This window comes from Colossoma macropomum, unplaced genomic scaffold (assembly GCF_904425465.1).
Source record: "Colossoma macropomum unplaced genomic scaffold, Colossoma_macropomum, whole genome shotgun sequence".
NCBI classification, from domain to species: Eukaryota; Metazoa; Chordata; class Actinopteri; order Characiformes; family Serrasalmidae; genus Colossoma; species Colossoma macropomum.
The window spans coordinates 19,269,922-19,282,953 of NW_023494787.1; the positions used below are offsets into that span (position 1 = coordinate 19,269,922).

At 40.3% G+C, this 13,032-nt stretch overlaps 1 protein-coding gene across 2 annotated transcripts in view; it reads left to right on the forward strand.

The window, feature by feature from the left end:
• Positions 1-2,695: 2,695 nt before the first annotated feature.
• Positions 2,696-13,032, forward strand: part of trit1 (tRNA isopentenyltransferase 1) — a 46,203-nt gene continuing 35,866 nt past the window's right edge. For both annotated transcript variants that reach the window (XM_036566359.1, XM_036566360.1), the window contains exon 1: positions 2,696-2,866. In XM_036566359.1, the coding sequence (XP_036422252.1) occupies positions 2,708-2,866 (159 nt within the window). In that variant the 5' untranslated portion in view covers positions 2,696-2,707. The remainder of the gene's footprint in view (positions 2,867-13,032) is intronic.

Genomic DNA, 13,032 nt, shown 5'->3' on the forward strand with positions numbered 1-13,032 from the left:
TTTTAATGCTTTTCCTGCTTTTCCACACCCACTTTAACTCATTAAAGGTCTGTTAATGAGCTGATCAGTTGGATCAGGTGTGTTAGGAGCAGGGAAAACACTAAAAAGTTCAGAGCTATGGGCCTCCAGGACCAGGGTTGAGAAACACTGATGTAGATGCTGCCGTGTGTGAGCATAAATATGAATGAATGTTTTAGATTTATGAACTGTCATTGCTGTGGGTGTGGCTACAATTAAAGTGCACTCATGGTAACTGATAGAATAAAAACATTCTAACCTGTTAAAGTTGTAGCTTTTTTAAGACATTATAATTGCCTTTGATTTTAAAATGCAAATTGAGTAAGAATTGATGATGATTTAAAACATTGCAAAAGTGTGTGTAAACATTTTGATAATAGAACAGTAATAATAGAATAGAACTGTCTTGTTGAATCATGGCCAATATTTAGCCCATGGCTAGCACATTAGCTCATGGCTAACATATCAAGTAGTGCATTAGCTTTGGTGTAACACCTCAGCTTGTAACCAGTGCATTAGCTCAGGGCTAACATTAAATCGTGGCTAACTAAACCGTGACAAGCATGTTTGGTCAGGGTGCTAACATTAACTCCACACAGATATTGTACTTTTATATTGCTGAATGCTCTAATAAACTAAAAATCGATACATTAACACAAGGCACATTTTGAGATTATTTTTTATTTTTGTTGTATTGAAAAAAAAAAGTTTTTTTTAAACGTATTGACACCATATATTATTCAATGTATTGGATACACATTTAGGAATTTTGTGACTTGCTACACCCCAAATTTGAAGTATAAAATGGTAACTGCCAGATTTATAATGTGATTCATATAGGAAACTTGTAGAAATTAATGTAGTATTACAACATATGTTTTCATAAGAGTATGAATTAGACAAGCACTAATTTATTGAGGATGTGGGCAATTCTGATTTGCCAAAAAGACCCCCCCCCTTTTTTCCTGAACCAACTGTGTCTCAGTGAGAATGCAGAAAAGCTCATTTAAGGCTTTAGCTAACACTGAGTGAATGAGTAAGAGGCATTTGGGAGTGCTGGAATATGGAAGTCTGGAGAGTACGGAAGTCCATAGAGATGATGAGGTAGTTATAATTTTCTGGATTGTTATCTTGAGATAACAAGTAACTCATTGTTTCAAGAAAACTATTTTGTTATCTTGAGATAGCAAGATGAGTAACTCGTTATTTCAAGATAAAATTGTTATTGTGAGATCACAAGATAAATAATTTGTTATCTCAAGATAACAAGATATGTACCTTGTTATTTCAGGATAACAATTTTGTTATCTTGAGACAACAGGATAATTAACTCATTATCTCAAAGTAACAATCCAGAGAATTATAACTACCTCATGTCCTCTGGACTTCCGTAAGAGAGGCCATGAGTTGTTGCTATAATTTTCTGGATTGTTATCTTGAGATAATGAGTTAATTATCTTGTGATCTCAAGATATCTTGAAATCACAAGAAAATTAACTTGTGATCTCAAGATGACAACTTTGTTAACTACAGAGCCCCGCTGGTGACATCCTGTATAAATAAAAATAATGCGTGGCCACGACTTAGTAAGGCGTGGGAATGAGATGATTAAGTCATGGCCACAACTTAGAAAAGCGTGGGAACGAGATCCTAATGCATGGCCACGACTTAGTAAGCTGTGATCTTGTTCCCACGCCTTACTAAGTCGTGGCCACGACTTAATCATCTCATTCCCACGCCTTACTAAGTCGAGGCCATGCATTAGGATCTCGTTCCTATGCGTTAATAAGGCGTGGCCACGCATTATTTTTATTTATAAAGGATCTCACCAGCGGGGCTCCTTAGAAAGGCGTGGGAATGAGATGATTAAGTTGTGGCCACGACTTAGTAAAGTGTGGGAACGAGATCCTAATGCGTGGCCACGACTTAGCCTTACTAAGTCATGGCCACCACTTAATCATCTCATTCCCACGCCTTACTAAGTCATGGCCACGCATTAGGATCTCGTTCCCATGCATTAATAAGGTGTGGCCACGCATTATTTTTATCTATACAGGATGTCCTCATCAGGGCTCCGTTGTTAACTGAAGTTCACAAGAAAATTAACTCGTTATCTCATAACTTTGTTATCTTGAGATCAAAAGATAGTTAACTCGTTATCTCAAGATAACAATCCTGGAAATTATAACTACCCCATGGCCTCTCCGGACTACGTAGCCCCGCTGGTGACATCCTGAATAAATAAAAATAATGCATGGCCTGGGAACGCGTGGGAACAAGATCCTAATGCGTGGCCACGACTTAGTAAGGCATGGGAACGAGATCACGGCTTACTAAGTCGTGGCCACGCATTATTTTTATTTATACAGGATGTCACCAGCGGGGCTCCGTACCGGACGTCCGTACTGGAGAGTTTAAAGCTGATGAGAGTTACAAAGCATTTCTACGGCCGTCGAAAGGGCTCCGCTCTCTGTTTCTGCGTGTTTCAGACGCTGAACGTTTAGTGCGATCTACACAACATACAGATTCCACACGTTGTTTTCTGAACTACAGAAACTGACTTGAAGATCGGCGCTAAATCTGCGTTGCTATGGAAACAGCTTCGGGTTACCTAGGATACGAATCGCTCCTCCTCGCCGAGGCTTGCGCGCATGCTCAGAGCAGTCTGGAGCTCTGTGGAGTTTCCGTCATGGCCGCCGCCACTGTGGCTGTGCAGCGTGCGCTGGGGAAAGCGGCCATCCCTCCTTTAGTCGTGATTTTAGGGGCTACCGGTACCGGCAAGTCCAAACTGGCGATCGAGCTCGGGAAGAGAGTGCAAGGGGAAATAATAAGCGCCGATTCCATGCAGGTGAGTTCGCCACACTGCTACATGAAGACTGGAACACGAGGCCATGGCGCTCAGCACGAGCGCACATTCAGAAACATCCAGACAGCTTTAGAAGTGGTTTGCATCTGGATGCACCAACACTTAACAATCACATCTGTTAGGCATTAAGCACTGGATCTCGTTTCAGCGTTGGTTAAATGTAAATTAACCCCTGACCTAGAAGAGTGAGCTGTCATCGTGCAAATGATGGCGCATTTTTACAGTGTGCTGATTGTCAGATTACAGCCACGTTTATCCGTTCATGTTCGGTTGTATCTCATCTTTCTGAGACTGTACAGGGTTTATAAGACGTTTCTTGCGCCTTATTCGTAGTTCGCTGCTTATAACCTTAGTCTGCATGTCTGCTCTGCTATCAGCGCCGAGCTAACAGCAGCCTGGCTGCATGTTATAAACAGGATGCTCTCTGTCTTGTACAGAATTTAACAGTCAGAGTGCTTCTTCACGTTTAGCAGCACTCAGTTTGAGCTCGTAGGGCCGGGTTTAGTGAAACACCGGGCTGAGTGGCTGAATTACAGCATCACAGCTTTTGTGTTCAATCCTAACAGCGGCTCTCAGATCACAGCAGTGTGGGGTTCAGGCTAATATGTCTGCTGTGTTGAATCTTCTTAGGCCTGTGTTCAGAAAAGGTCAGTTCTAAGTGTCATCAAATAATGGTTTTCAAATGTGGCTGGCTAACCTCTTAGATTCCCAGGCTTATTTCATTCTAAGGCATTTTATTCAGTAGTAGCACAGAAAGCAATGCAAACTGACTGAGTTACTCTTAAGCTGTAGGAGTGAATTGGGACCTTAGGTCCTTAAGCATTCGATCAGAGTAATCAAGTGGCTTCTGACTGATTAATTTGATTTAGTGTCTAAGCAGCTTCTCTAACTATAAATTGTTTCTGAACAGCAGTCAGCAATTACATAGTGGTTTTAATGAATGAGGAATTTAGAGGAAACCTCAGAAGGTTTTTCTGTCAACACTTTGATTTCTAAGTTTCCCAGTGGCCACTTTTAAAAAGTATATTCTGTGAAAAATGGTAATTGGCCATTTTAGTCCATTTGGACATGTGACTGAAATAAGAGGCCACATACTATGTCAAATATGACTAATTAGCACCAGTCATTTATTTTATTTTGTCCCCTATACTGCAGGGTTTTACAGTGCAAGCAAAATGCAAAATTTGCACCATCTTCCCTAAAAATGCGATCAGAATTTTGATTTAGGAGCACCTGTGCGAGAACAGATTTTGATCTGAGGAGCCTACCGCTTCATTACCCATGTTCAGTATACATGCCTGCCACTGGCCTCAAATGCTAATATATATGTCACTACTATATTTTCATTTTTTCAGTATTAACCTATTGGCTTGTCAAGCATGTCACAAAGAGCCTATCTAACCTGCAGCTGTGAAGTTTCGTGCTTTAATTTAGAATCGCTGCTTTACTGTAAAACTCATGTTTTCCGCCTTTGCTGCAGTCTTAAGGCAGTGAATATAAATCTCATCAGGTTCAAAATTAGTTTTACTGTGCGGAGCAGTGGTGTCACAAAAAAGTCAACGTTGGACTCCAAAACAGATGCGACCCAAAACAACTAGCAGCTAAACAGCCCTTGTTCACAACAGAAGAATCTCCAGAATTGAGTGTTTAATTTGATTCCACTGAAAAGTTAACACTAGGGGAAAAAGTGTTCTGTAGAGTTCATAGATGTGCTGTAAAGATTGCAGCGTCAGGGCTATTTGAGATGAAAATGCAGTGTGAAGCAGCATGCACACTCGCACCACTAGTAATGGACATTCCGGCTCTTTTCAGTGTGTTTGATCAATTGGCTAAGCTCACCAATGAAGGCCATTGCACACCAGGTTTGTTGTGTCGCGCAGAAGTCCAAAAATTCACACGTATTTTTTTAGTGCTCATACCGACACCACATTTCACATCGATACTCAACGACTCTGAGCAGTGGTCAGTTTCTCAGTGTACCACTCAGCAATTTGCCGTTAATATGTTAAATTAACGCCACATTAGGACCACAGAAAGCCACAGCAGATCACATGTGGCTTGAAATTTACACAGAGAGGGGCACTCAGTCTTTTCGATACAGACAAGTGCTAAATTTAAGTTACCTCCGCTAACGTCACCAGCCTTATTATTTTTCACCTCCTATCTTTCAGCTCAAAAACAGCTAGGCTGTGAACTGATTACAGGTGTGATAAATGATTTTGAAGGTTTTATTTCATTAATTGTAAACTAGTAGTGTGTAAAAAGGAACTTGAACTTGACATTTATCAGCGCTCTTACACAACACAGGTACTGAATGACTGAAAATGATAGTTCCTAATTTTGTTCAGGTAATCCTTAAGGGCTTAGACAATGTAGGAAAACTGTTTGCTGATTTAAACATTTGTCTCTAAAGAAAAAAGAGAGAATCAAATAGATCTTTCTGTGTGCTTCTGTTTATTTCAGATCAGCAGTCCTCCTTGGCCAAAATCTTTCCTTAGAACCTTGTATTGACCGTCATACAGTGTTAATCTTCTTTGCCAATTTCCTACTCTCTCATAATTACCACCCGTGACTGCAAGTCTCTCAAGCTGGCCTATACATAATAGCCACACAAACGACTGTGATGAAATGAGTTGGAAGATGTCTATTGAAAACCATTCATTGCTGTTTTAAATTTCAATGTGATATTGATATTTTCTTGTAGATCTTTGACAAACCATCATTTTGTCCACTGAGTAAATCATATTTTGTGAATATGAGTGGAATATTTGTTCTACTCAGGAAATCCCTTTGAGTATACCTCTGTTAACATCAGGACTTAATGATATTCAAGCTGGTTAGGAGGTGGTTTTAAGAAAGGTTGTCTCATAATAAGACAAGTCCCCATTCATCTAATACTGTCTCTTATAGGCAAATTGGTTCTGAGGTTTTACCCTTGAAAGTCAGATTCAATCAGTGTCGCTGCCACAATCATCCTTTCAACCTTTATTTCATTCTGCACCTTGATAATTCAGGAACACACTCTCCTTGTCTTTTGTTCTTTGACCTTGAGGAGTATTGCTCCTTTGAGAGTTTGTCCATGGCTGTCACCTGGTACAGTTAACTAGGTTATGCTAATAAAATTCCTGCCCCTCCACTTCACTGGAATTGCCTCTGCACTGCACACACCAAGCCACAAGCTGGCTCTCAGATTCCTGTTGAAGTATGGGTGCGAATAGAAGTTGCATTTGTATTAAAGATGGAGAGTACAGATTCGTGCAAGAGGGAGAGGGATTTGTGCGGGACGACTGTCGCGATGTGATCAGTGTTGCGGAGACGCCATTGGGAAGCCACCATTGTCATGCTGAATCGGTTCCCACACTCCTATTGTGTTCAGGAGCCTCCGTCGGCCACCCCTTGCATTCAGTGGCTCTGCAGCTTGCATAGGACATTATTTACATTTTGAATAGCAGTACTGTACAAGGGTGCAAGAGAGCAAGCGGGAGAGCGATTGTTAATGTGACCGTGTTAAGTTTTCGTATTTTAATCATAGTGCAGCGGACACTCGCGGTCTGGCCATTCAGAGAAGCTCTGACACCAAAGGTCAGGGGGGTCAAAATTCAAAGGACATGGGGTTGAGCGAGGGCTCATGGGAACCTCATAGATGGGCCTTTGCCTGCCGAGAGAGTGGGAAAGAAAAGGGATTTTGGACGTATCCCTCTTTTCACACGAGGTCTTTGAGGTCCTGAAGGGCAATTTAATGGGTCATTCGCAGAACTGAAAGACTGGCTGCATTTAACTCACAAGGGTATGGAAAGACCTTTGTGCTTTTAGCGTCAGTGGTGTGGAACCAATTCGGACCACTTTTTGCTGGTGTCGGCTTTGGATCAGCGTGAAAGTGACGAGAGCTCTTGGAGATCTTGTATTGTAGTAGAGGAATGCACTGTTCGCTTATAAAAGACCTCACTTAGTACGTTTACAGTGTAGCTTTTAGGCCAAGTGAGCAACTTGCTGTTATTTTTAGTTTGTACAGCAATCTTTGCAACAGTGTACTAGTACTAGGCCTGTTGCAGTGGTGTTTTTTCTTTAAATCACAATGTTTTTACTGTGTTAGGAAACTGCAATTTTGAAAGACCACCACCAGCTGCACCCAGTGACGATCATTTTCACCCAGAATTAAACATAACATAAATTTAAGCATACAAAATGCTTGCATGGGTAATAAAGGAAAGAATGCAGGGTTATGCTGGTGTCATGCTCACATATTTCAGTCATGTTCATGGTGTTGCAATGATCGTTCCAACCCTAATGAGTGCCACGAAAGCTTTATGATGGCTGTTTGCCACTTATAATATTTTGTTCATAATTCAGCTTCAGTGAAAATGTGAAAGTCGCTGTACTATAAAAAGAACAAGTGGTGGTGTATTATTATGGCGCAGAATGCACTGTATTTTCAGTGCAGCGGTTTAGATCCCACAGTCTTCTCCCTACTACACTGACCTGACCACGGATCTCAGTGGTCTGTTGTGACTCAATCTAGGTGCTCTGATTGCCATGAGCTTCTGATTTGTGGCTTTTAGTTGTCTGTCCTTGAGTGATGCATAACTCACAATGAAACCCTCAAGGGAATTTCACTGCATTGCACTTACACTTCCATGACTCAAACTGCAGTGCATGAAATATTTAGGCATTTTGACTGGAGATCTGAGTCACGCAGCACATCATCCTCAGAAAATGAGGACCGGTCTCTCTTCAGAGAACAAAGAGTGGCTAAAACTCTGCAATGTAGCGCCATCATAATTACACCTCAACAGCTTTTAACATTGTATCACAAAAGCAAAGAACATAATTTATTATGAACTCATTTGAAAATTTGCCATAATTTGACATAATAGGCCTAACTGACAATCAAATGTAAGCACACCTGTTTTTTGAGACCAGGCTAATTTAAAGAGCTTTTATTATGGAAAATTACATTTTTATCACTTGTTTTTGTTTTTGTATTTTTTTAAAATAATCAGACAACATTGTAGAAACCATTATGATATGAATCCCCAAATGACGGCAAACCTTAAAAAGTTGTCTGTGCTCCAGTAGGCTAGAGTGTAGACTTTTGGCCACTATTACTGATGACCTGCACATCAGAATTTGATTTGTGATCTTGGAGGACAGCAAAATTCTATTGTGCAAATGCAAAATGGCCAGACTTACCATATTTCTATAAAACCATTACTCAGACCCCCAAGAATAAAGTCACCTGTGCTTATTTGGAACATAAATTACAATTATGTTCACCTGTTTCTAAAAGCTTTCAGAGTAATACCTATATTTAAAAACCCATGACTCCTGTGCATTTACTGCACAATTTTGCATTTGTTGCACAGCTTGTTCTTAACCACCTATACCCAGTTAGCTGTATGTAGGGCTAGATATACTTTAAAATTCCGATGCATTTTTTGATACCTTCTTTAAATTACAAACCAGAAGTGTGTGTGGCTTAAACCACAAGTGAGTAAGCTGCCGGAAGTGGCTGTATTTGTTGACTAGGGTGGGTTGCAGATTAATCAAGAAGCACTGTTGTTAACATGCATGTGGTATATAATTCAGACAGCCAGGCGCTGATCTAGATCTTGGGACAAGCATGGTTTCTGGCTCATGGATGCCAGGTATAAGTATAGGGATGTGCACGGGTACCTGCACATCCTGGTCAATCATTCAAAATGTCAATATTCGAATACTGAATCGCTATTCGGCTAGTCATTGCATTTCATTACAGGAGGCTGGAGAAAATATACAGACCAACAACTGAGTGAAATGCTGATTTTATGTTTTACAGTAAGATGTGAATTATTTTCCTCATATTTAGTACGTTATGTTATTCTTTGCTACTCCAAAACAAGTGCTTTAATGTGAGCACATTGCTAAGGGCATGTTGTTAGTGATTGAGAAGGCAAAGATAGTGCGGCTTTTATTGCTGAATAGCCTAGCTAGATCATAGATCCGGAAACAGTTTAAATATATTTCTCTGACAAATGAACATGTTGGTACATCATCCACTGAAGCCAAGAAAACACCTGTAGAAGACGAGAGGTCCTCAGTCTTAGCATCTAGTCTTACTAGTTAGCTTTAGTTTAGCTCATTAGCTCGTCTCCATTATGTTACACGTCCAACATGAGAACCTCCCGATTTCGCTCAGCTGTTTTTCGATACTAAAATGTGTTTTGAAATGTCTTCCTCTGCATGATAAGTCAGTGCTGGCATTTAAAAAGGTAAGCCACGGATCGACGTTGATTTTAGCCAAAATCCATTTTTCCCTTCTCCACAGTTAAATGGATTTTCATTCATGAACAGTTATGAATATTCATATATCAAAATTACTCAGAATGCACACCTCTACTTAGGTAGTAGAGACACTATATATATATATATAGCACATATGTTTTTATAGTAAATTTATTGCATTTAAGCTTGTTGGTGTAACCTTTTTTTGTAATTCTGCCATACTTTCCTTCAAAAAAAACTGTTGACTGGTTGGTGCAGACATCATTGCATGTGCTGTGTTCTTGCAAACTTGAAGATCATCTTGGTTCCTATAAGACAGGAGAGCTGGTTTAAATAATATGATGTCTTGGTCTTAGTAGGCCTTTAATCATCATAATTGAAAATTAAAATGAAAGGAACATAAATCACACCAGTCCTTAGCTGCACTGAAGATCCATGTTAAAAGTGGAGAATATTCTGGCTTTATCATCTTTTGTCTATGCCCAAGCCATATTTACTGAAGTGTTCAAGCTTTTTGAATCATTTCCATCACTCCAAAAACACCAGAAGCTAAATTGAATTTGTGCTGAATGAATGAAAATCCAATTGTGTCAGTCTGTCTGGTGCCATGGCTGGCGTCAAGGCACGTGCCTGGTGTGACGTCTGTGTTCACCCAGACTTCAGAGGGAGCTTGATAGAACCTCTGATAGACCATATAATCTGAAATTTGAAATACTGGTTGTAAGGTGGGCTCATCAGCAGATGTCCATGGCCATTATTCTGCATGGAGAGACTTGGTTAATGAGTCTACATTACCTCATTGACCTCGTCAGAAAGATAATTACTTTGAGCGTGTTATCATGGCTATTCAGTTTTACTCTCTCAGTGCCAGCTGGGGCTGGAAGAATAGAGGTGGTCAGCTACTCATAACCTATGGATGGTCAGTTGCTTTCTGAGATAAGTGGGAAAGATGCCTTTTGTAGCAGTGTTACATGATCCCCTGATAGCTGTGCCTTTTGATGGGAGACTATCAAAGATGAGCGTTAATGTGGACTTTTATTCCTTAATTGTGCACAATGCAGAGGCTGGCGCTGTCCTATTTCTGCCTTGATCTTCAGGAATTGTGAAATGAGTGACTAGGTCCCAATATATCACTAGTATATCATTTGGCTGATGATATCAACCGATAACAAAGTTGCATGCCTTAATCAGGCCAAAATGTTGCAGATAATCCACTAATATTATTGTAGTATTTTATCACAAGACAACGTCTCATTAGTCAGGATTCTAATAGTTTCATGTTCTTATGTTTGTCTTTGCACAGACAATTAAGTCTGTTAAACACAAAACATCATGGTGAAGATTAGGGCCCAACTGATATGCCTGATGATTGTCAGTTGGTTGTCAGTTGTGAGTTGGGAAATTTGATGGTCTGTTTTCAATGTTCAAAGTTCCTAAAGCTTATTTAACAGCAGAGACTCACAGTCTTATAAATATTGGCGCAAGGCCATTCGGAAATATTTGCAGTTTTGCTTTCTTAATTGCCTCTTTTTTTAATCAATTCTTTTTATAGAGAAAGGTTTTAGGTTATAACATGTTATTCTTGTGCTACATTGTTTATTTTGATACATCTTTATTGTAACCATGACCTTGTTTTGTGTTCAGATTGACCAATTCAATCTGTATTGCTGTCGTATAGTTAAATATTAAGTGTCTCAGACCAGGCTCTACCACTGTCTCTAGATTTGAGCCTTTCACCAGGAGGTTGTGAGCTTAAATGCTGTCAGTGCCACAACCAAATAAGGACTCTGATTATCAGCCATTTTTTTTTTTACCAGATGCTGACTGATAAAATTAATGGTCATCAATATTGGTCAGGCTTTAGTCAAGATATCAAAAACCTGTAAAACATATCCAGACCTAACCTTGGCAGTCATACATTGACAACCCGCGATCATAATAAGTAAAGCAGTGTTTAACTAGGAGTATTTTGAATGATGTTATCAATGATCTGAATGTTTAGCTCCTTAAAGTCTGTTTTCCAGTGGCTGTGTCTAGTTACTGAACACGGAATAAATAACATTGCTTTTGTGCTGATCTACTATTGTTTAAGTCACAGAATCTGTCCTAATAGCTTAAATCTCATTTGTTTATGAGCAACTTTTGTTTTCGACAGGGTAAACAGTTTTCCACTTTCCATTGTTTACTTTAAAAGCTATTGTCCTTTAAACAGGCATCTCAGTGATATCAGTATTATGATCACTATCAAACTGACCTCTGGATCTGAATGAACGTCTGGGGCAGGAGTGGCCGACTGAGTGGATGATATTGTGGCGATGGTGCAGTGCAGGGTGTGGTTTCATATGAGCATTTTCTAGTTTATAGATCACCTTCATCTGACCGCAGTGCTGGAGTCCATGTATGCCCCTCCTGAAAACTCCCTGATTTCCGCCTGCTGTCTGCTCTCTAAGAACGGCACAGAAGGGGCTGGGCTGCGGAAATGGGGCCAGGCTGTGAGTGGTGCGCTGAGTGCTGTGGTACTGTATAACGGTGGATAGAATGGAAGCGCAGAGGTGGAGGAAAAGATCAACGTCATGAATGATTTATTAGCCTGGATTTTCTGAGCTGTTCCCTGTGGGAAAGGCTGGATGGAGGGATGCAGGGGAAAGAGATGGATGGACGGTCGGGAAGGTGTGGAGGTGTGCAGAGGGACTTGCAGTGATGGAGAGAGCCCAATTATTAAAGGGAGTCTTCAGGACTGGCAATGGAGAAATGAAGGTCACCCTGAGGACATGTAGGGGGTGTCTTCTTTCTCTCGTTATTGCACACACTTTACACTCTCTCCACATTTTTACTTGACACCCCCCCCCACACACTTCCCAAGTCTTTTCCTAATACTGAAGTTTTAGCCTGTGGTTTTGTTCAGAATATGCCTTTTTTGTCTCAATCATCTTGTTTCCTCTCTCTCTCTCTCTCTCTCTTTCTCTATCTCTATCTCTATCTCTCTCTCTCTGAATTTCTAAGTGAAAAAAGTAGACTTTTTCTTTTACAGGGAACCTTAAATCTAAAGGCCCATTTTTGCAAATTTTAATGCATGATTTCTATTTATTTCCTGAGTTTAACATGTTGGGAAAAATGCAGTAACTTCTGTAAATTACATTGTAGGTTTTATTTGTAATCAGTATATTAAACTCAGCAAATAAACAGTAGTTGCACAAGATGTGCAGAGAGGTGTGTTCTTTGTAGAGGATGTGTTATTTTCACTTACAAAATCAAGAAAATGTCATTTGCCCAGGGACATCCAAACTCCTGCACACAACTGTACACATCTTTGTTTTTTCCTATGAGTCTTTATTCAAAGTGTAGTTTGCAAAGTTCAGGAATATTAAATGTATAAAGATTCTGTTGAAAAAGTGAATTAAGCTTCAACCTAAACATTGCAAAACTGCTACTCTGTCTCGCTTTCTCTCTCCCTCTTTCTGCCTCTTTCTATCACATTCTCTCTTTGCCTCTTTCTCTTTTCATTCTCTCTCTCTCTCTCTCTCTCTCTCTCTCTCTCTCTCTCTGTGTATGGAGCAGCTGTCTTGTGCATGGCCTGAGGTTGGGTGTGGATGGCAGTCGGGCTGCAGTCGTCCAACACTGAGTCCATTGTCTGGAGGCTTGTCTGAGAGTGTGTAGACAGAGTGGTGGGGGCCGACCTGGGCCTCTCTCTCTCTCTCTTTCTCTTTCACACACATGAACACAAAGAGGAGCTAGTCCCACCACGTGGAGTCACACTGCCCCTAAATACACACATACTCGTTCCCTTTTGTTTTCCCTGCGTCTTTTCCCACTCGTTCTCACTGCTCTATGTGGAGGACATATATATTGGACATTTGCTGATTTATTTAGCTGATTTTTATTAGCCC